A 27,732-nucleotide genomic window follows, 5' to 3' on the forward strand; every position below is an offset into this window, starting at 1 on the left:
CGATTGTGGGGGGGGGGGGGGGAGGAAGGGAAAGAGACAGGAAGAGAAATATCTGTGTGAGAGAAACATCGATGCGTTGTCTCCTGTACGTGCCCCAACCAGGAGACCAAACCTGCAACCCAGGCACGTGTCCTGGCTAGGAATCGAACCCTGGACCTTTCGGTTTATGGGACCATGCTCCAGTCAACTGAGCCACACCTGCCAGGATCCTTTCAACATTCCTTGGGTCCTTCATGAGAAATGTCAGGCAGAAAATAAAATAAAACAAAACAGACAGAAAGATTACTTCCTACCAGTTGGGGTCTGAACCCAGAGAGGGTTTACTGATGAAACAAGTCAGTTCAGAAAGCTTTACGTTTCCTGTTAAATAAATGCCACACATTAACTATTAGAAAGAGATGACTAAGCAGTGGAAAAGATAGGAAGGTGTAGCTTCAAAAGGTTTCACCCACACCCTGTCTTGTGGTTTTCACCCGGATGCTGCCACCACACCTATGAGTTTCGCTCATAAAATAATAAAGAGGTGGAATGACTAGAACCTGCTGAAGAGTGCGTAGTGGTGAACAGTCCCACAAAAGCTGACAAGACCAGCATTTCGACTTGGAGAATGTCTGATGAAGTCAACTAATATTTGTCCAACCTGGTCTACAGGTGTGTGTTGTTTTACCTTCAGCTGATCTTTGAGAATGTTAATCTCATCTCCTTTAGTTCACGGACAAAATGTTGACATTAAAAACCAAAGATTAAAATGGGGATACACTTGGACGAGGAATTCAAAGGACACATAGACTTTGTAACTTTGTTTGTTTATTCATTTACTCAGCTTTCAGCATTGCTTTGCGTTGATTTCAGGAGTGCACCATAGTGGTTAGACGATCATATACTCTACAAAGTGTTCCTGTTAATATTCCCGGTGCCAACCTGGCACCATACATAGTTACTACAATATTATCAACCACATTCGCTATGCTGTACTTTATTTACAACCCCGTGACTGTTTTATAACCACCAATTTGTACTTCTTAAACCCTTCCCCTTACCACCCAGCCCCCAACCCCTGCCCCTCTGGCAATCACCAGTGGGGTCACACACATAGAGTTTTAAAAATCCCTTTTAAGTGAGATTACTGATTAACGTTTTATATGGAAAATACAACCTCTGCAACATCCTAGGTACACAGAAACGTGACACATGTGTGTGCGTAAAAATTCAAAAACTATCAGTCATCATGCTAGTTATCATTTAAGAAGTGCTTAGTATGGGCTACCCTCTTCTCAGGTTGTATCACTGCGATCCGGGCGTCCGTACCCGGTAGACACTCGCATCCCCATTTCACTGATGAGCACAGTGAGCGCACCACGGGCGCACAGAGCACCAGGTTGCCTGCCCAGCATCCTCCGCCAACGGGTGTTGGAGCTGAGCCATCTGACGACAACACGCGACACTGTCCGGAATGAGGTTTGAAACTTACAACTGGAGTCCCACTTAAAGCAGATCCACTCCAATTTTTAGGTGTGACTGGTGACCTTGATTTTACCTTCTGACTCACAGCGCCCAGATCAGTTTGCAGTTAAATTGAAGAAAGTGGAGTAGGGGAGCTGTGAAGAGTGGGGGAAGACAAGTGGACGAGAACAGGTGGGGACTGGGAAGAGGAACAGAAGGAATAACGAGCACAGCCGTGGGGGCTGGGCGTTGAGAGGATCCAGGAAGGCAGGGCGCTGGTCCACAGAGGGGACACAGAAAGCGGAGCAGGTAGGATCGCGCTAGGTGGAGGCCGCACCTGTGCACGTGACCCGCGCGGGGACAGGGCGGTGGCGCGCTTACCTGGATCCACGTGACGGGGCGGGACCCGCCGAGGCCCCGGGTAGTGCAGCCACGCCCCCTCCCGCGCGGCGCTCCCGAACGCCAGGACCCGAGCACCGCGGCGCGGCGGGAGCCGGGGAGGTGGAGGCGGGCGGAGGGAGGTGGCGGCGCGGGGAGACGCAGCAGCGGCAGCGGCAGCATGTCGGCCGGCGGAGCGCCTGTCGTGCCGCCCCCGAACCCCGCCGTGTCCTTCCCGGCGCCTCGGGTCACCCTGCCAGCCGGCCCCGACATCCTGCGGACCTATTCGGGCGCCTTCGTCTGCCTGGAGATTGTAAGTGGGGCAACCTCGGCGAGGGTCACCCCTGGGAACCGGGGACTGGCAGCGGCATCCTTGGCCCCAGCGCCGTCTCCCTTTGCGTGTGCCCCAGCTCCCTTCCCTTTAATTTGGCCTTTCCCTGCGCGCTTCCCGGGGTCCCATAGGAGCCCGGTGCGGCAGAGAGCTGGGCGGCCGTGGCACTTGCGCCCGGGCCCTCTCTCCTGGCACCTGTTAACGCTGGCACCTGCGCCCCCGCTGGCAATGGAAATGGCCCCGAGAGAACGAGCAGGCGGTCCGGCGGGACGGAGGTTTGGGGACTTGGGGAGAGGAGTGTTGGGTTTGAGGGAGCCATCAGAGACCCTCGGAGGCTTGGCCAGCGGCCGCGCTTGGCTAGAGCCAGAGCAGGCGTTCTCGGCCTTGCCTGTTGCTAACCTGCCATTTTGTTGGGTGGTGCAAAGGTAGAGCCGATGGCTGGTGACCAGTAGGCTACCACGCTGTGGAGAGCCGACCGGAGGTAGCAGGGAGAAGAGGAGGAAGGCTGAAGACCTGGGCATTTGCCCCGCTTGGCATTATGAGTGCCCCTTGGATTGGGGAGAGGAGCAGGGCTCCCGAGGCAGGGCAGAAAGAAAGTGAAGTAGGCAAGGTGCCCTTGGCAGTTTCTAACCAAGTGGGCGTGAGAACGGGGAGGGAAAGGTACGAACGGGGCTGTCACCTTCAGCCGCCTGCCTTTGCGCCTTCTTCTTTGGTTTACCTATCTCGGCACACTTTGTAGCGCCCAAGTGGAGGTGAGCTCACCTGGCCTGTTGTGACGCCTGCTTGAGCCGGAGACTGGAACTTTTTTCGGAGGAACTTGACGGAGTTGGAAGCTGTCGAAGCTCCTTGTGGGCCAGGGGGAGATTTGCAAACACACATTGGGCAACCCGGAGTTGCATCATGCCCAGAGAACTACAAATAGAGCGAAAATGTCAGCGCCTCCGCGGGCTGGTTTTGTTTGCTCCGTGTGGGTTTTTCATATCTCTCCCCTCACCCCCTCCTTTTGAGTTTGCATAACCTGGATTTGGGTCGCTTCGGTTTCCCTTTTGTGCCTGTGGGGCTGGAACACCTTGTGAGCATTGGTTTTCTGCCCTATTATGCTAAGGTGGCTAGGGCACCCTCAGTTAAGTTTAGCTCCGATTTGAATCTGAAAAAGGAGATCAGTGAGTTACAGGCTGTGACATCAGTCATCGGATCGTGACTGCGAGGCTAGGAGGGGCTGCTCTGAGTCGGAGCCCAGCCCAGAAGCATGGAAATGCTTCGGATGAGGCGTAGGCATCCATGTGAGAAGCGTGGGGGGAGATGGCATCCGGCCCACCGCTCCGCTGCCGGGGAGAGACACGCTGAGAACAGTGAAGATCTGGGGAGAGAGACCGCATAGGTGCTGGGCTCCTGCCGTTAGGTCCGTGTTCCCCAGACTCCAGCTGTCCGCCTGCTGCTTTCAGAACTTTTTGCCCCATCCGCGTGCTGCTTGTACTAGAACTTACAGACCGTTCACTGACATAGATTCGCTTTCTAAACTTCTGTGCCTACTTTAGACGCATCCTAAGTGATAATATATGTGAATTTTCGAATTTGATATGTTGGTTACATTTTTCTAATATTTATTCAAGTATATACTTATGTATTTATATATGTATGTGCATATGTAAAGAAACATATGCACATACGTGGAACGGTTAGGCTGGCCAAAAAATTCATTTAGTTTTTTCTTCCATACGATGGCTCTAGTAGTGCTTAATTGTCTTTAACTTCATCGGAAACAACTTTGTTAGATTGTATTGTGACAGCTATCATATCAGTGTGCATATTTTAAAAACGTATCAAAATTGGTGCAGCCATTTTAATATTGAAGATAGAAGGAAATGCACAACTTTTTTGGCATTTTATACTTTATTATTGCAGGGAAAGGTAAAAATACAGCCGAAACGCAAAAACAGATTTGTGCGGTGAATGGAGAAGGTGCTGTGACTGATCAGATGTGTTAAAAGTGGTTTGCGAAGTTTCTTGGTACAGTTGACATTTCGGCCAAATAATTCCTTGCTGTGGGGCTGTCTCCTGCACTGGAAGATGTTTAGCAGCACCTCTGGCCTCTACCCACTAGAAGCTAATAGGGGGAGATAGCCAACATACTCAAGATATCCAAATCAATACAGTTATTGGTGAAAATGAAAAATGTGCCTCTTATTTTACAGAAAAAAAAACTACATGGGTGTTTTGGCCCACCCAATGTATATGTGTACATAGGGAGAAAGGCTCATCCATGTGTCATCAAGTCAAACCCCATCCCAGGAACCACCCGTGAACACGTGGCACTCCCAGAAACACTGCCTAATTCTGAGGGAAAACGGTGGACACTGAGTTCATCGATATCCTCTCCCCTGCACCCAGATCTCCATATTTATCTAGCCCAACTGGTTAGTGCGCATCTCTTGCTGTGCTTAATTGCTTGGGCAGCTTTTTAAAACACTGTTGCCAGCCCAGACTAATTAAATCAGACTCTCTGTGGGAGCGCCCAGAGTCTACTAGGTTTTTTAAAAGCTCCCTGAGGTGCTCAAATGCCGTCACAGTTGGGAACCCCTGAGGGGAGGCCTTCCCTCTGGGTTCTGTGGACAAGCAGCTCTCTCTGGGAGATGCGAGCTCTCTCTCTTGTAGAATTCCTGTCCCTCTCCATCCTGGGAGGGACCCAGACTCACACAAGGATCCAGTTGATTCCTCTTAGCTCTTCATTCCCTCTGGCATCTTACCCCCAAACACGTGGAGGACCCTTACCTAGCTAGAACAGAATCCCTTCCGAAAGCCATTTCAGTTTCCTTTTTGTGATGGCCAAACATCTTGATAGCTGTAAATCTTAGGCCTCCATCACCCCTTTTACTGGAATATCAACCCCTCTCCTTCCCCATACTTTGCCCCCCAAAAGTGAAAGGGCCATAATAGTACAATGGAACTAGTCAGTTCAGAGAAACAAGAGACCATGCTGGAAACCAGCTATGGCTCTAGATAGATCGTTCCATCTAGAATGCCCACCCTGAGCAGATGCTCAGGTACGAACTAGGTTAGCACTTCGGAAGTACCTTTGGCCCCTGCTTTCTTAGTTTCCCTCCAGGTTTCCAATTCCGTCTCCCACGGCCCCTCTTTAGAAATTCCTCCAGCTGTAAATTACATGTGAGATTTGCCCCATTTGGGTGATCTCCCTTCCATGGACCCATAATGTTAGCCTCTTCCCGTGTTTCTGGGTATCTCCAAATTTCTTCTTAATTTTAACCTTCTTTTCAAATTCATTTGCCCTTGTAATTTCTCTATTTATGTCCTGTTGCTGTCTAGAACTTGACAGGCAAAAACAGTGGCTGACAAAGGTGGCCCGGCCTGTCAAGGGTTCACGGAGCTAATGAAACCGTGGTCTTGGAGTTCAGTTCTCACAGCACTTTGTTCTAAGACCTCGATTCCCATCTCCCTTACTGAGCCACATTCCCAGTCTCCCAGGTGGAAGCCATTTATTGGGAGGTATTTCAAAAGATAAAATAGTGCCTGCCTAACAGCACCAAGTAAAGCCACTCAGGGCACTAGCCTGAGAGGCGGATAGGATGCAGCCTCACGTGCACGGGGCAGCTTTCTGAAGCAGGTGTGTGCTCCACGCCCAGGTACCGAAGTGGTCGGCCCCTCGATTCTGTATTCAGCTGTATTCACCAATGCATGGGTGCCACCACGGGTTTACCGCTGGGTTGGTTTTGCAAAGGGAAGCCTTCTAGTTGAGAATGAGAAAAATCAATTTCAAAAGTTATTTTTAAACCTCTCAGTGTTTCCCGAACTGATGTTTTCTAAGTCACCTACCAGGTGTTTATTGAGAAACTACTGTGTGAGAGGCAGTGTCCCGGGGACAAGCGTGTTGGGACTGCCTCCCTCGCCGTCACAGAGCCTGTAACCTGGTTGAGAGGACACATGCAGGAACACCCACCATTCGGGGAAGACAGATGTAAGCAGGGGAAGTGAACTACAGCTGCGGCATTTTCCTGGCCCGTCTCTTTGTAAGGAAATAACATTGGAGCAGCTGTACTACTAGGCTGAATCAGATATTTTGAGGCCCTGTCCTCAATGAGCTTATCTGGTGTAATGCACAAGAAAGGTCCTGCACGACAGTATTAAACACGAAAAAGAACAAAGGTCATTATTGGATTCAGTGTTTCGCGGTTTCAATGTTTAGAAACCCATTTACATTCCCTGAGATATTCATTAACATTCTCTTTATCAGAGATATTTCAGGACTCTTATTCACATGCTTCTAACTGTAGTGTTTTGGATGCCACGGTACTTTCTATTTATTCAACAAATAATTAAGAATGTGGTATGTATCAGGCTTTATTTTGTGCCCTGGGAATAGGATCATTAACATAGCTCCTGCCCATAAAAGAAATTCCTGCACGGTGAAGTATAAAGTCAAGAGAGAATTACAGTGCCTGTGGTTGGAGTGATAACACTGGGTTATGAAAAGCACTCTTGGAAGGCAGGGTAGAGTCCCCGTGGCCACTGGGGACGCCAGTACAGGCCGCCTCACCAAATGATGACGTCTGAGTTAGTCTCAAAAGAAGTGACAAGTGACGACGTTCACCAGACAGTGGGAAGGAGAGTTCCAGGGAGAAACGTGGGCGTGCGCAAAGCCCGGAGATGAGTAGAGCCATGACCTGAAGCTTCTGGCAATGGTTAGCGTTTTCTGTTTGTTTCTACGTGACTTATGGGAAGGTAGCAGAAAAAGAAGGAAAAAGCAGAGAAGGTTCAAATTGTGATGTGCTGAGAAACGATAGGCCAAGGCGCAGAATGGCCTCTGTCTGTGATGGGGAGCTGCTGAAGGATGGGGTACACTCAAGGGGGCTCGTGTTTTAGAAATCTGCGGGAGGGGAGGTTTGGTTGTGAAACAGACTGAAGGCAGTGAGATCAGTTAAGGGGCTTAGTGCAGCGGTTTGGATGAGGGTGGTGAGACCCAGAGGCAGGACAAAGGACAGGAGCAGAGAAGGGAGGCAGATTGGAGGCTCGGGAGGTCTGGCAAATGCATGAAGTTTATCGAGCAAAAAGGACGCACGGACACGGGCAGCAGTGTGGTGACTGCGAGGCGAGAGGAATGTGAGGGGGATAGATGGCCATGGAAAAAATAGAATTAAAAAAAAAAGAAAAGTTTAAAAAAAAGTATGACATGTCCTGAAATGAGACTACGCCAAACTGATATATAAACTGTAACTCAGAAGAATGATGCCAGAAAATCAAATGCTAATGAAGGGGTGATGGGGAGAGAGGGGCTGTGGAGCAGGCACGTGCAGGTAAGTCAAAGGAAGGGACTTCAGGTTATTTGCAACCCAAGGCTTTGATGTTAGTGGGACCAATCCACAAATGTTCAGATCTGTAGAGATTTCTTTTCTGGCCCAGAAAATCGATTTTTGGTTGCAGAGGGAAACTGTGTGTTCGCTGTGGTGAAGAGGGGCTGGCCACGGGTCCGTTCCCTCCCTACAAGGGCTTTGATGCTGTGGGTCCGAGTTTTCCTTTGCCTCTGAGTTGCAAATCGCTCTCGCTGTGCAGCAGAGTCTTTAAAACTTCAGGAGAGAAAATAAAGCCAGGCCCCTGCCAGTGGTTATTTCCAGCAGCCACTGGCCCCAACTGCCAGCCCGGTAAGGAATACGAAGAACCGAAGTATGGAAAACTTTCAACCAAGTTGCTGAAAACCTTGACCTTGAGCTCCCAAGTAAGAGATCAAGAAGAGGAGATTTGTTCTTCAGAGCTCGATAGAAATGTGGCACCTGGTGCTAGGGCCATGGACGCGGCATCACTGCAGTGATGGGGGCGAGTAGAAAAGACAGACGGCCGTGACCCGGGATGAGAACCGAGCTGGTGTGCCCAACGTCGTGCACCTGCAGTGCTTGACGACTCTTCGATTGTTCTGTAGGGCAAACTGCACAGTGTGTGGAAGTGCCCCAGAGAAACTGGCTGGGGCGGAGAAGGGCAGCCCTCACAAGTCCTGCCTGCCTCTTACAATGTCGTGATGCTCCTCCAGGAACTGGTGGTTTGACCTGCTTTCCTGTGTCCTGTTCGATGTGAAAAGGGCCATGTCCTTTCATAGCTGCCACGTATGAGTCTTAACTTTTGAGCAGCAGTTCTCAGGAAGGAGGGAGATAAAAAGGAAGACAAGGGGCAGCTCTGCACAGTTCTTGCTGATGACGGGCTCCCGGCGTACATGGGCATTTTCAGTCTATGAGCTGACTGGTTACCTACAAACACAAAAAAGAGGATTTTAAAAATCAAGGAAAACTATGAACAAGAATGAAAAGGGGCCTGAGTATATTTCTCCGCTGTAATATGTGCTTTGCATTTCAAGGTGAACATCAGCTATTTGAGAAACCCAAATGGAAGTCTGGGTCACATGAGGAGGAAGAAAGTATAATTTGTTATAGCATCCTCAAACATATTTCTAAAGCTTTCACTTCTTTTGCACTAGGATATCTTGTATCTAGGCCTCTTCTACTGTCATCTCTCTTTGCTTCCCAAAACTTACATTGTTTTTGTTTCCCTTATTGAAAAAAAAACATAAAAAAATCCTTGCCAACTTGTACCTCTAATTGAGACCTGTGCTAGGACCAGTCCAGGTCCAATTGAATGAGAGCACGGTGTTGGGGGGGGGGGGACAATGGGGATTGATGGGGGAGAACAGGAGGGGTATGTGTTGGCGTGTGGTGAGGCACAAGATAAACACTACCTTGGTCAAAAGTTTCAGTGGCAATTGCAGCAGAATAGGTAACCTGAACAAATTTGGGGCTCGAAGAAGGTTGGAAATGAGGTGTCATGAGCTAGACTAGCAAAAGGTGCCAACTTCCCCATAATTTTCCACTCTAGTTTTCTGAGGTCTTGTACTGAGTGGTAGGCGTTGCCAATAATAACTTGAAAAATTGAGAAGTACATGTTCCTGCTTCACGAGATTCTTGCCCATTTTTGAACACCCACCATGTACCAGGGGGTGAGCTAGGCTGCAGACAGCAGCGTGTTCCTAGCATCCCAACCTGCACTTCCAGGGCATTTTCTTCTAGAACCGTTCATTCCACACACTGGCAGGGTTCCCATTCATTTCAAGGAGAACGCAATGGAGCATCTTCTGTAGAAAGAACTGCCCTGGGTTCCAAGCATTCAGAGGTATTTAAGGCAAGGTCACCCACTCTGGCATGACAGTCCAGTGCGTGAAACACACCTGTGTGCCCAGGGTTTCAAACCAGTTGCTGTAAGCATGGAGGACACGTGCATCCTTAACCACGGCAGCACCAAGGGATGGTACCCAGCAGGGAAGTCTTTTTGGAATAAAAAACTTGTATCTTTTTGGAGTATGTAAAGTTCAGGTACCAAGCAGAAATTCTGATGGCAGCATGACCAGTGTAATGGACTCAGTGTGCAAGGGATAAGAAACAGAGGCCAGAGTACACACACACACACACACACACATACACACACTATATGAAAAAGAGCATTGCAGGGGACAAAGTGAGCTCGGAGAGCAGCAGCATTCTCTAGCTCTGTTAGCACCTGACTGTCGCCACATTGTGAATGAATTTACTTTTATGGGCTGCCTTGTAAATGCATCTGTCAGTTGTTGTATCTGTCGACTAAAGTATATCCCCAGTTTAAAAAAAAAAATCTGTTGAGCCCTGGCCAGGTGGCTTAGTTGGTTGGAGCATCATCCCATACACCAAAGGGCTACAGGTTCAATTCCCGGCCAGGGCACATACCTAGGTTGTGTGTTCTATCCTCAGCTGGGATGCATACGAGAGGCAACCGATAGATGTTTCTCTCTCTCTCTCTGTTCTCTCTCTCTCTCTCTCTCTCTTCCTTCCCCTCTCTCCAAAATCAATAAAAATATATATCCTCAGGTGAGGATTTTTTTAAAAAAACTGTTGAAATACAAGTTGTGCTTTAAGTGGAGGTCATTGTAGGTGAGCTCTTTCCTAGGGGATCAATTGCTGAACGGATTAAATTGTTCCTTAACCATGTTGTTTCATTTACAGCTACCCAATAAATAAGCACCCATTAAAATAGGAGGGGTTATCAAGTCAATAAGGTATTCTGAACTTTTGGGGAGCGGGGACGCAGATTCTTTTGTGATTCTGATGGAAGTCATAGACTGTGTCCTCCGAAAATGATTGTGTACTTGCCTACCCAATTTGATATCATTTCAGGGAATCAACCTGCTCTCCACTCCCACCAGGCAATCTATGGCCAAAGAGTAAAAACCTTGCTCTGGAATAAACACTAAACTTTGAAGGGGGGCAGCATAACATACTACTAAGACCATTAGCTCTAGAAGCCAATTGCCAGGTTCAAATCCCATGTCTACCACTTATAAACTGTGTAACTTAGGGCAAGTTATTAATGGCTCTCTACCTCAATCAACTTGTCTGTAAAATGGGGATAATGATATTCTCAGCTTTTGTGAGGATTAGATTGATACAAATCACACACTTAGAATAGCGCTTAGAATATAAGAGCTCAATAAGTGCTAGTTAATATTTTCACTGTCTGCATTAGCTCTACCCTCTTACTCAAACTAACTCTCTAAGCTAGACTGGGAGATAATATTTCTGTCCTCTGGGCTTGCTGGTGTGTTGATTTTCACTGCTATGAAGTGATGCAATACGCAGTATGTAAATAGTGTGAGAATTGGAAAGAGGGGGTTATGGGTTATATACAGGAAGTTCTAAATCATGAAGCATTTTTCCTTAGGGGCCGTTGAACAGTCCTTGGGACCTTCCCATTCACTCACCTTCTCCTGTTCTCTGTCCCAACAGTGACTAAAAATAGGTCAGAGTTGGAATCGGCCTGTTCACTCAGTGAATAGTGAGAGTATGCTAAGACAATGTCACATGGGTTTGGGAATGATTGGCTAAGATGTCGGAGGGCATGTTTATAAGCAGGCTATTAGGAAATAAGTGACATTTGAAAAGAAAAAGGGAATTTGCAAAGACAATCCTTTGGGGACATAAGAATGCTGTCCAAATAGGAGACAAGTGAAGAAGTCCACTGTCCCTGCAGCCAGAATTGGAAGAGTTGCTGTTTCTTTGACCTCGTGCTTTCCCGTGGGGTCTTGGGTTTTCACCCACCCACATTTTCTAGTGGAAACACGTCTTAGCTCCAAATCCGAGGGCTCAGGTCAGTGTCGGGTGGACGGGTACTTCCACGGTTTTCTTGTGGGAAGGCTTCAGCCAAGCCTCACCCCTCTGGCCTGCAGGGGCCAAACTAAAGTGAGAAGTTATGGGCAGCCACAAAGGAGGCGGTTGTTTCAGGGATGTGCCGCGATGTAATACCTGCAACTCAGGATGTGCTTGAGCACTTGAGGTGTGTGTGTGCCAGGGACACAGAAAGTGGAGCTCGGAGAATGGAGGGACTGTCACAGGGAGGGCCGAAAGCTGCTGCTAGGAAATGTTTGCTTTTGCATTACTACCTGGCAGTCCGGTTGTCTTTGGTTGGAGCCGGAGGAGCAGAGTCCTGGACCCTGACTGAGGGCCTGAGAGAAATTGCAAAATGCAATACACTCGGTGTCAGCTCATGGATGTTAGCTAAACTTGCCATGTTAATCATTTCATAGTGTGTGTAAGTCAAGTCATTAGGCTCTGCCCTTGACACTCACCGTCAGTGCTGTGTGTCGGTTAAATCTCAGTAACACTGGAAAAGACAGGTTTTGGAAAATGTGATGCATTTCGAAGTTTTAACATAATCGGACATTTTTGGATGTCAGAGAGCCACGGAAGGCTGTGATAGACAAAAAATCAAAATGTGGGTTTAGATCCCAGACGAGAAGAGCCTGTCGGTTGTGGCTGTCTGCCTGCCTTTGGCAGCGTGTTTTCCCTGCAGTTGCTATGACATCTCGTCAGCTGCTGTCCCTCGGATTTTAACCACGTTTGTGCGCTGCTGTTCATCTCTGACAACAAGGCTCCCTCCAGAGTCACGTCTGCTTAACAGGCTACCAGTAGTGACAGTGTATTTGTTAACACTCTGAGCTTGATAATACCCAGAATTGGATGAAGAGTGTATACAGGGTATTGGTGACGTTAGTCAAAGAATTTGTAAAGTTGGAGCCAGATGGGGAAGCTCGGGAGAAAAGGTAGCTTTTGGTCAAAGGAAATCAGGAGGCAGGGAAGGAGTAATTGTGTCAAGGCCCTAGTGACACCAGTGTGGCAGAGTTGCAATGAGGAAGGCGGTTCTCCGAAGCAGGCTTCATTATGTCCTCTGGCCCTTCCCCCAGCTCCCAAAGCTATTGGGATGAGCAGGACTTAAATCTGAATTTCCCAGGCTCTCTGAGCTAGGGATGTAGTTTGTTCATATCCCTTCCTCCCTACCTACCCCACCCACACACACACACACACCGCAGACGGGGAAGGGAATCCGCTCTCTTTTCACAGAAACACTGAGCTTCCTCTTCAGGCCTGTGAGGTGCTGAAAAGGCTGTCATTTTGAGTGTGACAAGAACAATTAATGTACACCACATCACTTCAGCATCCCCTGTGAAAGCCCAGATCTGCTGGAAAGCCTGCTTCCAGCCCCGCCTCCTCTGCCCACTGGCCAGACTCCACCCAGGATGTTTCCTCTCCCTCGCAGCCTCCCTCCCAGAGCACACGGTGCTGAGCTCTTTTTATAGCCCTCTCCGCAATCTGCTCCTGCATCAGCTTCAGCGGTGTCTGTGTCTCTCTTATTTAGAGCTCCTGGAGATGGAGCCTTGCCTTTTTTTGTTTCTTTCTTTTCTTTTTTTCTTCCTTTCTGGAGTATCCTTCCATAGTGCCTGGCAGTAGATTGGAGGCCAACCTGCTGGAGGTCCAGTCCAGGCTTATGAAATATTTTGTTTCATTCCAAGAGATCACATACCCTCTTCTTCAGAGGGGTCAGTTTATCTCAGTTCCTATATCATATAATTATGTTATCTATTGGAGTCTGCCTGCCCCTAATAAACAGTGGCCCATTGTTTTTTTATTACCCTTGATACTCATGCCTTCTCAATAAATGACTCTTGTGCTAACAGATAGTTGTTAATGACGCCTACTTCTTAAACAGTATTTGAAGGAATATAGGTTATTTGTAGTGGAAGAAAAAGCTGCCAGGAAGAAGAGGCCAAGAAAAAGAAAAAAGATTTGGAGACCTTATCACCATCAAATATTTATTGAACAGTATGAAAGCGTAGACAATATTTTATTGGGATCACTATTTTTTCATACCTTCTAATAATGTTGTGGTTACATGTTTTAATATGCATAAATATTCATGACTTGGATTTATTTCATAAAACTTTCTGGGTTGATTGTTAATGTTTGATTTGAGATTAAGACTTGAGATATACCACCACAATTATAAATTTATTAGGTTTGTGCTTTAGTTTTCATTGCTCAAGCGATAATTTATTATGCTTTCCTAAATATTTTTCAAAGTAATAATGAGTTATATAACTGGGCCCTCTTTTTTTTTCCCAGAAACTCAAATTAAAACTTGTGTCTTTAGCTCTGGCTGGCGTAGCTCAGTGGATTGAGCACAGGCTGGGAACCAAAGTGTCCCAGGTTCGATTCCCAGCCAGGGTACATTCCTGGGTTGCAGGCCATAACCCCCAGCAACTGCACATTGATGTTTCTCTCCCTCTCTCTCTCTCTCTCTCTCTCTCTCTCTCTCTCTCTCTCTCTCTCTCCCTCCCTTCCCTCCCTAAAAATAAAATAAATAAAATCTTTAAAAACAAAACAAAACAAAAAAACTTGTGTCTTTAATTTTCAGTGGCTTGTGCAATTGGGATAATTTCTAGATACTTAAGAAGCAAGATGCACATGGTTGCTGGTTTCTAATGGCTGCAGCTCCAGCTGTTCTCGTGTGAGCACTAGGAGTTTATCTGCTCACTGAGCATGTGTGTGACAGCCTTCTGCGTGCCAGATATACACGCTTCTGTGATATCACCTGGGTGTGTGAGAGGGGCCGGTGGAGGCGGTGGGGGTTGATTCCCACGTGCCTGTAGGTGCCTTCAGGACAGGTATGTAGCCTAGGTGTTTGTGTTTCCAGATCTAGCCTGGTGCCTGACAGATAGTTAGGGGAGGACTGTCGTGCAGTTGAGTAGACGGCTTCGGGCGCAGAGAGATATACACGCTTCTGTGATATCACCTGGGTGTGTGAGAGGGGCCGGTGGAGGCGGTGGGGGTTGATTCCCACGTGCCTGTAGGTGCCTTCAGGACAGGTATGTAGCCTAGGTGTTTGTGTTTCCAGATCTAGCCTGGTGCCTGACAGATAGTTAGGGGAGGACTGTCGTGCAGTTGAGTAGACGGCTTCGGGCGCAGAGACACACCAGGCAGCAGGCCCGGGACTGAGAGCCAGGGCCATTCAGTGACAGTGTTTCTCGTCCGTGTAACGTACCCACGGTGAGGAGGGGCTCCTGAGCGTGGGGCGGAACTCGGGAAAGACTCTTTGGGCCATGGGCTGTCCGAGATGAACTGCGAATGGGAGTTTCTCAAATACACGTGGGGGAGGGAGAGGCATGCTTGGCCAGCATTTGTCAGGCCACTCAGACACGAAAGAGCTTTATCTTTGGACTGTGGGGTTTTTTTCTATAGCATAGAATGTAAGACACTTAGAGACAAGGATGCAAAAGGCAGGTGAGATCATAAAGAAAGGGCCGATGCGCCATGCAAAGGCGTGCCTTCGTGGCCTTGTTAGATTCATGACGTTTACTGTCATCACCTCCTAGCCATTTCCCCCTGCCACGTTCTCTCACTCCTAGTTACCCACGTCATAAATCTGGGTATTTTTCATACCTTTTGCTGTCATGCCCCACATCAGAGCAGTCACCAGCTACCATCCTGTCTACTACTTAAATTTCTGTCTAATCTATTCACGCTTCTCTGCGCTCAGTGCCTTGAGTCTAGCTTATGCTCGGTGGTTATAATAGTGTCCTCTGTGGTCCCCTGCTCCATCCTTCCCTCTCCAGTCATGTCACACTCTAGCCGGAGAGAAAAGTCTCAATGCACACCTGGTCGTGTTAGGCTGCCCAAGATGATCTGTGTCCTCCTGTTGCCCTTGGGTGAAGTTCACTCTTTGACCTGACCTTCAGGACCTCCAGTTCAGTCTCCAGCTCCCCCAGGCTCTCTCTCAGCTCCCACCTGGTCATCTCAAGCCCCGCCTTCTTGCCCTGCCACTCTCCCGAGCCCTGCCCTCTGGGTTGTTGCTTCCAGAGAGTATTTTCTGACTTCTCTGATCTGGATTCAGAGCCCTCACTGTGTGGGCCTGCAGCACTCAGTATCTGCCCAATTAGCACAAGCGTGAAGCAGCATTTCCATCCCCTGCTTAACCATCTCCTTGCTACGAGAGACTGTGAGTCCTGCGATGGCGGGGGCCAAGTGTAGCTTGTTTACCATTTTATTCCCAGAAGCTGGCACAGTGCCTGACAGGCCGTCGGTGTGTACTGAATTAGATCTGTGAGTATCTAAAGTACCTACTTCCATGCCCCGCACATAGAAGAGGATCAATGGATGGTGGTAGATTTTATTGGCTACTGTCATATACAACAGCTGAAACTTGTATTCTATATAGGCAGTAATTTTACAGGTACAACTAGGTCACGATCAGGACTGGAAGGTGGCCATCGGCAGTGACAAGCTAGAAGGTGGTGGCTGATCTTCGCTAGTAAACACTGAGATGCGATGAGAGCAGGAGCCGCTGTGCAGTGGTTTGAAGAGTAATACCAATGAGAAGGTGGAGACCAAGCAGAGATGAACTTGTGAAAATGGTTAACTGAGAAGCAAAACGCTTCGAGAGGGCGGTAGTTAGGGAGGCAGCAAGGTCAGAGGAAAATATTTTTAGATGATGAAAGAACACTGGACCTGTTCACGGGCTGAGGACAAGTGTACCACCTGAAGGCAGGTACAGAAACAGGTGTGGAGCCGGATGAGGCTTGCGAGTGAAATCCCCTGGCTGGCACCCGAGGGAGGGAGGCAGCTCACATCCCAATGAACAAAAGAGGGTGGTGAGGCTGCGGGAACAGGGGCAGGGGGCTGATACTTGCACGTTCAGTTCTGCTACACGAACTTACTGCCATTTCTGGTTTTATCCTTAGCTGTTCGGGGGACTCGTCTGGATTTTGGTCGCCTCCTCCAATGTTCCTCTACCTCTGCTCCAAGGATGGGTCATGTTCGTGTCTGTGACAGCTTTTACCCTTTCCCTGCTCTTCCTGGGGGTGTTCCTCTCCGGCATGGTGACTCAGATTGATGCCAACTGGAACTTCTTGGTAAGGGATTTTTTAATCTTTTTCAGGAAAACGTGGGAAGCTTATAACTATCTCATTCCGTCCTGAAATGCCTGAGTTTCATTCTGTCTGTTGCTTCCGTTGGGAGAGACGAGGTCAGACCACAGCGTCTGCTTGGCCGCCTTGCTGGGCAGCAGGATCCCAGTTTGTGAGATTCCTGTGTTGATAGAGCTGAGCAATCTTTCTCATACTCCTTTATGAGCTGGATGACCTTTACTCCAAGACCATCTTAGTTCATACAACCAATGAATTGCATTACGGTTATTGAACTATTGAGCCTTTGATTGATGGATCCTGTGACATACAAGGTCTGTCCAGAAGGTGTCCAGCCACGTAGTATGAAAAATAGTGACATTTCTTGAAAAATATACAAGAAACATTGTACAATGACACCTCATTCTCCTTCAAAGTAGGCACATTGGGATCTCACATAGTTCTCCCAATCACCATCAGCTACTCCATCATATTTTCCTGAATCTCACTAATGATCTGAAATCTCTTCCCTTTCAAATGTGATTTTAGTTTGGGGAGAAGCCAGAAGTCACAGGGCACTAAATCTGGACCATAGCGGGGCTGAGCGATTTGATGTCTCACCAAAAAACTCCACACGAGACGTGATACATGAGCAGATGTGTTGTCATGATGAAGCTGCCAATCACCGGTAGCTGCGGCCTTCTGAATCATCCAGTTAGTTTCTGCAGAGGAATGTTCAAGCTTAACTCAAAATTTGATGCAGATTCATTACTCACTCAGTCATTTTGAATGTGATGGCCACACAGTACACATGCTCACTCAACAGCACCTACTGCCCCACTGACTAGTACAGTGAAGTCACCATTGTTCACACCTGTGCATTCTAGTCCACTCTCCTTGGCTGCCAGGTTCCAGTGATGTCATGCAAACCATTCTCATTATATTAACAGTGGCTGGACTTTTTCTGGACAGACCTTCTTTATCTTGATATTTTCCATTGATTTCTATTTCTGATATTAAATACATATGTTCTTTTCAGAAAACAGATGGCTATATATTCTACTCCTCAAATATTTAGAAAAGAAAAGGGATGTTTTATATTTACAGGCACACCTGGGAGTTATTGTGGGTTCAGTTGCAGACAACCGCAATACAGTGAATATAGCAGTAAAGCAGGTCACATACATTTTTTTCTTGGTTTCCCAGTGCACATAAAAGTTATGTTTACACTCTACTGTAGTCTGTTAAGTGTGCAATAGCATTATGTCTAAGAAAAGAATGTACATATCATAATTAAAAAGTACTTTATTGCGAAAAAATGCTAGGGTTTTTAATTGGCCTTAATTTCAATATTGTTGTGTCTCAGGGAGAAGGGAGGCCGGAGGGTAGGAAGAGAGGCGGGAACGGCCGGAGCAGAGCACACGACAGTTATTGATTAGGTCTGCCATCTTAAACAGGTGCAGTTGAAGGCACCCTGAAACTATTATAATAGTAGCATCCAAAAGCACTGATCACAGATCACCATAGCAAATGTAATAATGATGGAAATGTTTGAACTACTGTGAGAATTACCACAATGTGAGAGAGAGACGAAAAGTGAGCAAATGCTGTTGGGAAACAGTGCCAAAATGCTCGATCCACTCAGGGCTGCCACAGACTTCAATTTGTAAAGCACACAATATCCTAGGAGCACAATACAGCAAAAGCACAGTAAAATGAGGCATTGCCTGCGTTTTCCATTGCCATTCTAAATTATCAATAATTGGCAAGTTTTAAGAAATGAATTTGCAACCAGTGCAAATTCTTATCATTATGACACCATTCGATTGTATCAAGTTATTTCCCTTTTCCCATGTAACAGTCTTGTGATTACTCATCATTGGAGCATGAGTTCCAATCCTTGGTGTACAGCGCTCTAACCAAGTTCATGACCAATGCCCCTTTGGTTTCAACCACACTTTGGTGGTTAGAAACTTAAGTCAGGCCTCTAGTCAGGTTTTATATATGTCTCTTTCAAGTATGGTAGCATTTTACTCAGTAACTTCAGAACAGCTATTAGAGGAATAATATTTGTTCGTGTCTTATTGATAAAGCGTAAGGAGGACTGTCTTCCCCGATGTTTTCAGCAGTCACGTCTGGTGAACATGGCTGCCTGCACAAATCCAGCAGGTGGGGGGGTAGGTGGCAAATGGCAGGTGTGAAGCTAAGGGGAAGGTGGTGCGGAGGTTACCATGCAGACTTCAAGGCTAGGTCTGGTTTGCTTGATAAGGCAAAATAGTGAACCTCTATGAATTTCTATTTCTTCCTCTGTAAAATTATCATACCTACCTCGCCAGATGCTGTTAAGGAATAATGAAATTAATGCATTATCAAGCGCTGAGCTTTGTGTCTGATTCATAGGTAGTAATCAGTAATCACCATCATTCCTGAGACACGCCGAGGCTGGCAGTAGGAATCTTTGAAAGTCCTTCTGTGTGTGTGTGTGAGGTTGCCGATACAGTCTGCTCTTACCTTTTTGCCATGATTTCTCATTAATGATGACAAAATAGTTGCAGTAATTGGTCAAGTAATGAAAATCAAAGATCTGTATTTAAGCTACAGATAGATGCCTGATCTCCTCTTTCTAAACACCTGGCTTTCCCATAATATGCATGAATGAATCAGTCAGCCCTTAATATTGGTAAGCACCATCAGGCTATTTTAATATCAGGCTCAAAAATGGTACTTCACGGGATGTACCAGTATAGCCCTATTGGTGCTTTGGTGCTGGTTAATACACAGTCACTGCCCCAGCCTCCTGCCTCTTCCCGAGGGCTGGGGCCTCCATCACCCTGGCCCGTCCTCTGGGGCCTTCCTGGATTCCTCGTAGCCTAGCAACTGCGGAGATGATGGTAGAGAAGTAGTGAGTCTCCAGGATCCTGCAGGGCCCAGCCTTCTTTCTGAACGTCTAAAGCACATTCCTCATCGATGCTTGCATATTTTTCCAATAACACTTCTGGTTTCATGAGACATATGGCCGTGCCATCTTTTTCTTTTTTGTTCATATTGAGTCTTACTGTCAGTATTGAGGGCAGTCATTCATATCCTTTTTGATTCATTAGGTTTCCTATGAAATTAGAAAAACCTACCAGTCTGTTCCATAGGTCACCGGCAAAGTTCATCCTGTGGGTTTGTTTTCCTTTTTAGCTGGAATACTCCGCTCTTGCAGAGGGGAAAAGTGGTCATGGCAACACACAGCACAGTGCTTGTCACCTCACAGGCTCATGATAAGTAGGCATACTTTCTTTCTTTTTCTTTCTGTTTTTTATTATTGTTTAAGCTGTTAACATGGCTGTTCCCACTTGTCTGCCTTTCTCCTTCCCCAGTGTCACCCTCACCCCACTCCAAGTCAACCCCCACATTGTTGTCTGAGGCCATGGGCTGTGCATAAATGTTCTCCGGTTAATCCCTTCGCCATCTTTTGTCTCGTCCCAGCCCCTCCTTTCCTGCAGCTGTCAATCTGTTCTATGTATCTAAGCCTCCGTTGTTATCTTGTTCCTTAGTTTATTGTGTTCATCACATTCCACGCTGACTGCCTTACTTATTATAATTTTCTCCAGGTCCATCAGTATTGTTACAAAATGTAAGAGGTTCTTCATTTTTACAGCTGTATAGTATTTCATCCTATAATTGTACCACAGCTTTTTTATCCACTCATCCACTGATGGGCACTTAAGCTGTTGCCAGATCTTGGCTATTGTAAATAGCGTTGTTATAATCGTAGGGATGTATATATTTTTTATATTGGTTTTTCGGGATCTTTAGAATATATTCCTAGAGGTGGAATGACAGGGTCAAAAGGGAGTACCATTTTTTATTTTTTAAGGATACTCCATATTGTTTTCCACAGTGGCTGCACCAATCTGCATTCCTACCGACAATGGGCTAGGGTTCCCTTTTCTCCACATCCTGGCCAGCGTTTGCTGTCTATTGATTTATTGCTGGTAGCAATTATGGCAGGTATAAGTTGATATCTCATTAAGGTTTTAATTTGCATTTTTCTGATGGTTAATGATGTTGAACATTTTTTCACATGTTTACGAGCCCTCTGTATGTCCTCTTTGGAGAAGTGTCTGTTCAGGTCTTTTGCCCATTTCTTAATTGGATTTGTTTGTCTTCCTGGTCTTAAGTTGTATTAGTTCTTTGTATATTTTAGAGATTAAACCCTTGTCAGATGTATCATTGGCAAAAATGTTCTCCCATACAATGGGTTCCTTATTCATCCTGCTGATGGTTTCTTTGGCTGTACGAAAACTTTTAAATTTGATGTAGTCCCATTTGTTTATTTTCTGCTTTGTGTCCAGTGCCTTAGGAGATAAATCATCAAAAATATTTCTATATTGAATACCTGAGATTTTACTCCCTATGTTTTTCTTCCAGGATTTTTATGGTTCATGACTTACATTTAAGTCTTTCATCCATTTTGAGTTTATTTTTATGTATAGTGTAAGTTGGTGATCTTTCTTTCTTTCTTTTCTTTCTTTCTATGTGCCTAGTTTTCCCAATACCATTTATTGGAGAGTGTCTTTGCTCCATTGTCTGCTCTTGCCACCTTTGTCAGATATCAGTTGCCCATACAGGCATGGTTTATTCCCGGGCTCCTTGTTCTGTCCCATTGGTCAACAGGCATACTTTCAAAGAGCCAGCTCTTGCTTTTAAGGAGTTCGCTGAAGTGCTTGCCATGTTTGGAAATGGCTCCTTTTTTCTTTTCTTTGAGATTTTCTGTGTAGTCTGCATTTTTGACCACCTGGTTGCTTTTTATAGGTTCTGTAATATATCTCGTGTACTCTCAGCCAGAAAAATTTTTGAGCCATGTGTATCATAGTGTTGTCACCAGATGGTGACAGTTCTGAATTGCTACATTCTGAAACTGTTAGTTTAATTGTTGAAAAAAAAATATTTGTTTCCCCCTATGACAATGGTTTAATGTTGCCTGTATACTATTCATGAAGGAAACAAGAGTGCATTTTGATAAAGAATTAATTTGCTAGAAGTATTTGTAATGGATATAACTACAATATTTATAGGTTCCAGCTTTCACTGATTGTGAGATTAAATTAACATGCTTAGTAAATGATTTTTGTATTTTTTCCCAAGATTTCTAGTGTTGGTAGAAATGGTGAAATAAAAATGTAATATATAATTCAAAGAAGTGGACTCTGGAACCAGAGAGACCTATGTGGGCTTGAGTTCGCCCTTCCAAAGTTCATGTCTGTGTGGCTTTGAGACACTCCACTAAAAAAAAATTACAAAGAAGAAATTTCTTATTTGTAAAATGGGGACAATAAATGGTGGTTGTAAGGATGAATGGTAATGAATGTGAAGTACCTAGTGTATGGGAACTGTTAACAAAAATACAAATCACTGTGTTGATGATATATTAATTCAGGTAAAATGGTGTCAATTTTAGTAGAGTTATGCTTTATGTTAATACCAGCAAGGTATGAAATAATCTAACAGTTGAGTTTTATATGAACACTTCCTATACTTTTTTTGTAGAAATACATGAATTTATTATTTGTTTTTTTTAGAATGTTTGGGGATATGCATTGAATTCTATGACTTTATAGGTTTTCTGTATCTTTCAATGTATGGTGTGACAATCTAATGGATAAAATAATATTGCTAAAACTAAAATAAGTATAAAATGTGTGTGTATATTATTATATAACTATATAATATACTACAGTAATATAGCTACTATATAATAGCTATAATAACAGTATATAATTTAAATGCTATTTTACTTAAATTTAAGGACAACGTATGTCATTTCTTCTTATATTCTGTTCATTAGTAATGATCTTGGTGGCACCTTCATGTACATTAAATTATATACTGCATTATAAAACTCAGTATACAGAAGGTTTGCCAGCACACCAATCATATTGGGCCAGTTGATGTTCATTTGGATTCTAATAGCTTGACATTGCTAAAACAGCTGAAAGAAATGGCTAATGTAGTTCAAGTTTGATTAAATGTTCCAATCTTCCAGAACCTCAAGTTCATCATTTGAAATAAGGAGGAACAGAAAAACTATGCATTATTAGTTTTCACTGCAAACGTCTCTCTTTCTCTCCCCGTTCAGGATTTTGCGTACCATTTTACAGTGTTCGTCTTCTACTTCGGAGCCTTTTTGCTGGAAGCAGCAGCCACATCCCTGCACGATCTGCATTGCAACACGACCCTGGCCGTGCAGCCGCTCTTGAGCGACAACCAGTACAACATAAACGTAGCTGCTACAGTGAGTGTTTGACGCCGACACCGTACCAGCACTTCCCTTCCACTGTCAAGGTCTCCCAAGTACCTCCTCAAACCACAGTAGTTTTCTTTAGTAATAGCTGTTAGCATTAAACATATAATAGCTACATGTCTGTAGAGTAACCTTATAAGCCAAGTCCCGTCATTCCCCTAGTGCTGTGGATGGTGAAACTGAAGCACAGAGAGGTTGGCACTTGTGTAAGATTATAGCAGTCCATGGCAGTCGTTGGCCTTCTGCAACAAAGTCTACTTTGTGGAAAGAATTAATTGTGCCTTTTACTTCTTGTAACTTCAGACATGGTAAGGGAGATGTGTTCTTCGGTGTTCAGTCCCTACTTGTAATTCATTTGGATTCAGTGGATATTTACCGAGAGCCTACCAGCAGGCAGGTAATTTGCTGGGTGCCAGGACAGGGATGAATGAGGTACAGTTCTTGCCACGGAGGAAAGTCCACAGGAGTGGGAAGGTAAACAGGCCATTACAATAGATGGTGCAGGGATGAAATGCCTTCCACAGGGGAATTTTTGAATTTTTTTTTCTTTCTTAATTCATAGGCTTAAGTGAGTTTATCATTTTTATATTGACACAGCCAATTTGAAAGAACGATATAGTATTTCTGTTCTTATAGAAGGTATCAGACGTCTACATTATTCCCTGAAATCTCTTGATATTGAATATGACTGAACAGCAAGTTGTTGATGCTAATGGTTTTACACAGGTAGCGTGTAAACATCCAGGACTCCCCATGTAGCCCTTAAAATATGTCTGGACTAATGCTGTCCAATAGAACTTTCTAAAACGATAGAAATGTTCTATAGATGCACTATCTGATATGGTTGCTACTCATGAGTTTATTTATTATTTTGATTAGTTTAAGTTTAAGTAGCCATACGTGGCTAGTAGCTGTTCTACTGGACAGCACAGGTCTGGAGTCTAGGTTCTGAAGGGTAGAGGGCTGATGATTCCAAGACCTACTGCCATTAAGTTTCGCAAGCCTCTGTTAGGACTGTCAGCATGGTCTACAGTGAGTTAGACCGAAGGTGGGATTGCAAGGGAAAGGAGGCATGGTTCTAGCTTTGAAAGGCTGACAGATCAGTGAGCTTTTCTTTTATGAGAAATGTAACTGTTGTGCTTAAAGAAATCTTACTCAAAACCCAGTCAGTGTGGACAGTAAAAGCATACATGTCCTAGTGGGAGAGGGAGAGAGGGTCTTGAATGATACCCAGCCTTCCTCCCTATAAAGCCACCTCTAACCACCTCATCACCTCTGAGGTGCTTTCATGGAATCCTCGCGACCCAAAGGTCACAATTAGGAAGCCACTGGTTTGAACAGTTTTACAAAGTGAAGCTCAGGGACTTAGAATTGACCTTTTTTCCCATTGAGTGTCCTTTGTATTAGTCATCCATTCCCAAAAGGTTTTTCTTTGCTACGTTCATCCCCGCCTTTTCAATGGTGCAGGCTACATTCCCATGACAACTCTCGGATCCGTGAAGTAGCCCCATGCTGATTTATGTATAGTTGCCCTAAGATCCTACTTGCATAAGAACAGTAGGTGCTCAAGTACTTGGCTGGCAGAGGTCATCGATTTTTCACTAATATGGCTGCACTCTGAGAGCTCAGTTTTCAGTATTCTCCACAGGGCGATTCTGTTCTGGCTGCCCCTTTTCTGTGACTTGGCCCTTGTTGTCCTTCCCTTCCTCTGTGTGCCTAAGTGAAGTCACCTTGGTAAACCTCTACATGCTGCACCTTCTCCATTGAGTCTCATTTCATCCAAACACTCCAGTGGAAGTACAGCCTGTTTCTGAGGTTTAATAGCATTTAAATGCATGAGCCGTTCATTCGTGACATCATCGTGAATCCCTCAGTTTTGAGAGGAGAATTCCTGTTCACTAACAGTAGATATCAAAAGTGGTCGTTCTCACTCAGCCATGTCTAGATTGGAGATGTACCAGAGAGGCAAGCAGAAGGAGAAGGGTGGGGAAAATGGCAGAAAGGTAATAACCCTGGGAAAGTGTTCTTTAGGTTAATCTGATATTCCTTCTCAGAGCTGAAGTTTTCTGGTAAAAGACCCCTGCGCTTAATAAATCTTCATCATATTTAATTGCTTTGTCTCGTAGTTTGTATAGACTGTAAACCCCCCATATTGGCAGGATAGTATCCACTGTTCATTTATATACACCAAATGTCCTTACTGGTGCGAAAGAAATCCTTGTTGAATACTAAGGACAGTAATTCAGAGCTGAGTGCGGACTTGAGGACCATCTCCCGTGCCAACCTGATGATTTATCTCTATGGGTTTTCTTGGGTCACAGCAACAATCAGCTCCCTCCCCAAGTCCTAATAATTGCATTCTCCTTGGCTGTGAGATCCCTGTGTGAATAGACACCTCCTAATGAGCTTTTGAATACCAATTGGGGGTGTCACAAATACTTGACAAGTGAGTCCAGTATGTGAACAAATGCTCAACCTGAGGCTGTCTACACAGGAGAAAACCACCAGGGGCTAGAATCTCTAAAAGAAGGGTTGGTGATGTGAGGGGATAAAACAGTGGCGATCACCCGGAGAGATGAATATGAACATTTTCATAAGTGCTGAAGCATCTTTAGGTAGGTTGGTCAGTCTTCACACGATCGTTTGTAAGAACGAGCATTTTGTTAAAGTCAGTGTTGCAAATCTGATGAGAATTTGTGTTTCTTTTTCCTTAGATTTTTGCCTTTGTGACGACAGCTTGTTATGGTTGCAGTTTGGGTCTGGCTTTACGAAGATGGCGACCGTAACACTCCTTAAACTCTAACTGTCCGTGGATCCGTTTCCTGTGTCTAGTTTGTCTGTCTCGTCGACTTGGGTACCATTTTATCCAGATACAGCACCATTCCAAAAGCAGTTTGTTTAGTATATGGAGAAAATCTAAGTCCAGTTTTGGTTTATTTCAAGGATAGAATTTTAATGTTATTATGCTATTAAACAGAGGAATGGCTTTTAATTTTACATCAGTCTCTTTTCTTCTTATTTCTTTTTTTAAAGAAATTTTTCTTTTATAGCCATAACATATACAGATTTTTTTATTATGAAAAGGGATGTCTCTTTTGTTTAGTTGCTAAATCATGTGAGGCTTAATTTTGATAGGTAACTAAAACTCCCTAAAATAAAACACATTTTCAATAGGCCTCCCGCTGAACTCTATTTTTTAGTTTAGTAAACAGAGATTGGCACCTTTTTTCTATAAAGGCCCAAAGGGTAAATATTTTAGGCTTTGTGGGCCATATAGTCTCTGTCACAACTACTAACCTCTGCTGTTATTCCATGAAAGCAGCCATAGATAATATGTAAATGAATGAGTGTGGCTGTGTTCCAATAAAACTTTATTTACAAAAGCAGGCAGCAGGCTGGATTTGGCCTGTGGGCTGCAGGCTGTCGTTGGCCAACTTCTGGTACAAAACCTTAGTTATGCATCTGTTTATGTTGTAATGACCCCGAAAGGTGTAAAGCTAACTATACGAGGCACATCATATTTAGTCTCCTTATGCAATAACCACATTGTCTTTGTGCTGCTGGTCAAGTGCTTACCCTTGAAGGGGCGTACAGTTTCTCCAGCTAGTTCAACCTGCGTCTTGAGTATAGGAAAAAGTAATTTATGGCATGACCCGCGTTGCTTAATCAAACTTGGGGTCTCCAAACACCTGAGCAGAACTCTCTTCTGGCATTCTTACCACGAGATCTCCAGAGACCATCAACCACTCCTGGGAAGTGGTGTCCAGCTCCTTGTGTCTTACTTAGGGTTTATTTATGCTTCAGAATATGGCTCTTTGCCCTGTGCATGAATATATGAATATTTGTATGTGGATATGTGAGGCTTTACCAAGTAGAGCTCTCCGAAGAGTTAACTTTTTACTTCTAATTATTTTACATGACTTTCTGAGTTAAATTGGAATACATTAGTAAATGTAACTGAACACTGTAGAGTCTTACATGTCTTGTAATAGCCCTGAGATCTATGTTGTTTCTGCATTAGCGACAGAGACACGAAGTCAGTTTTAAAACAACCGCCATCACGAAAACAGTGCGTGGCTGAAGAGCACAGGAAAGTATTTTAACCCCGTAAAGAGACCCCGGTTGTGGAAAGGTGCCAAAACGGCTTGCATGGGAGAAGTCAGGCCCAGCTCCCAGCACACTGTTCGAGCAAGGTACTCATCTCCTGCCCCGGGAGGGCTGCCTCTGAGCAAAGAGGGCTTTCGATTGTTCTGTAGTTTCAGCTCTTGCTTTATGTGGCTGAATCACCTCCTCTGAGTGCCATGTGTGAGTCGGGCTATTAGATGTCATGCAGCACAGGACAGTCCTGAATGTGCAGCATGACCGATGCTCAGCGATCAGATGCTGTTGATACAATAATCCCCTAGACAGAAGGGTCCGACCGAGTCTGGGTGTGATGTCACTATAATGATAAAAGACATGGTTCAATGTGAGACCAGAGGGTGTCAGTCTTAGGACACTATACTCATGTCGTATCTTTTCTATAATATCCTCCTTCCTTCATTTTTCTAGCTCCACACCACACACTTAAACCTGTATTATGAACTGTATATTACTAAGTCTTAAATGTGCCATAAGGATACATAGTCCATTCTAGCTGAAATTGTTTAAAGTTAGTCTACTAGGTTTAGTTGTGAGATTTTATTTGTGTTTCCAAGGCATAAGAGGTCTGTGCTTGGTGGCATTAAATTAAATGATTTCCGGAACTGCTTTGATGGCGCTTTTGTACACGGTGGCTTCTCAGTCGTTAAAGACCCTGCCTAAAACTCACCGGACTGTGAAGACGTAGATTTGTAGACTAATCGTGTTCTAGATTTGTGAGTTGCGTGAGAAAGCACTTGAACAAAAATTATGGCATTCGAGAATTTTTTATATATCTTAGCTGTAAAATGAGAAAGTGTTGGTCGGTTTCAGAATCTGGTAACTCCATGATGAAAAGAAATTTACTTCATAAGTGTTATGACTCTAATAAAGTATTCATTTGGTAATCTT

The 27,732-nt window shown here is 45.0% G+C and overlaps 1 protein-coding gene across 1 annotated transcript; it reads left to right on the forward strand.

Annotated features, from left to right (window-relative positions):
- Window positions 1-1,899: 1,899 nt before the first annotated feature.
- MAL2 (mal, T cell differentiation protein 2) lies at window positions 1,900-27,732 on the forward strand. The gene is made up of 4 exons (XM_028533848.2): window positions 1,900-2,134; window positions 16,248-16,418; window positions 22,537-22,692; window positions 25,416-27,732. The coding sequence occupies exons 1-4, from the start codon at window positions 2,003-2,005 to the stop codon at window positions 25,485-25,487; spliced, it is 531 nt and encodes a 176-aa protein (XP_028389649.1). The 5' UTR covers window positions 1,900-2,002; the 3' UTR covers window positions 25,488-27,732.

This window comes from Phyllostomus discolor, chromosome 7, assembly GCF_004126475.2.
Source record: "Phyllostomus discolor isolate MPI-MPIP mPhyDis1 chromosome 7, mPhyDis1.pri.v3, whole genome shotgun sequence".
Lineage (NCBI taxonomy): Eukaryota > Metazoa > Chordata > Mammalia > Chiroptera > Phyllostomidae > Phyllostomus > Phyllostomus discolor.

What these genes read in the sequence shown, in the direction of transcription:
- MAL2 (XM_028533848.2), top strand. Translation starts at nt 2,003, where the DNA reads ATGTCGGCCGGCGGAGCGCCTGTCGTGCCGCCCCCGAACCCCGCCGTG. An exon ending in CCTTCGTCTGCCTGGAGATT is followed by an intron (nt 2,135 to 16,247) that starts GTAAGTGGGGCA and finishes TTTTATCCTTAG; the next exon opens with CTGTTCGGGGGACTCGTCTG. An exon ending in ACATAAACGTAGCTGCTACA is followed by an intron (nt 22,693 to 25,415) that starts GTGAGTGTTTGA and finishes CTTTTTCCTTAG; the next exon opens with ATTTTTGCCTTTGTGACGAC.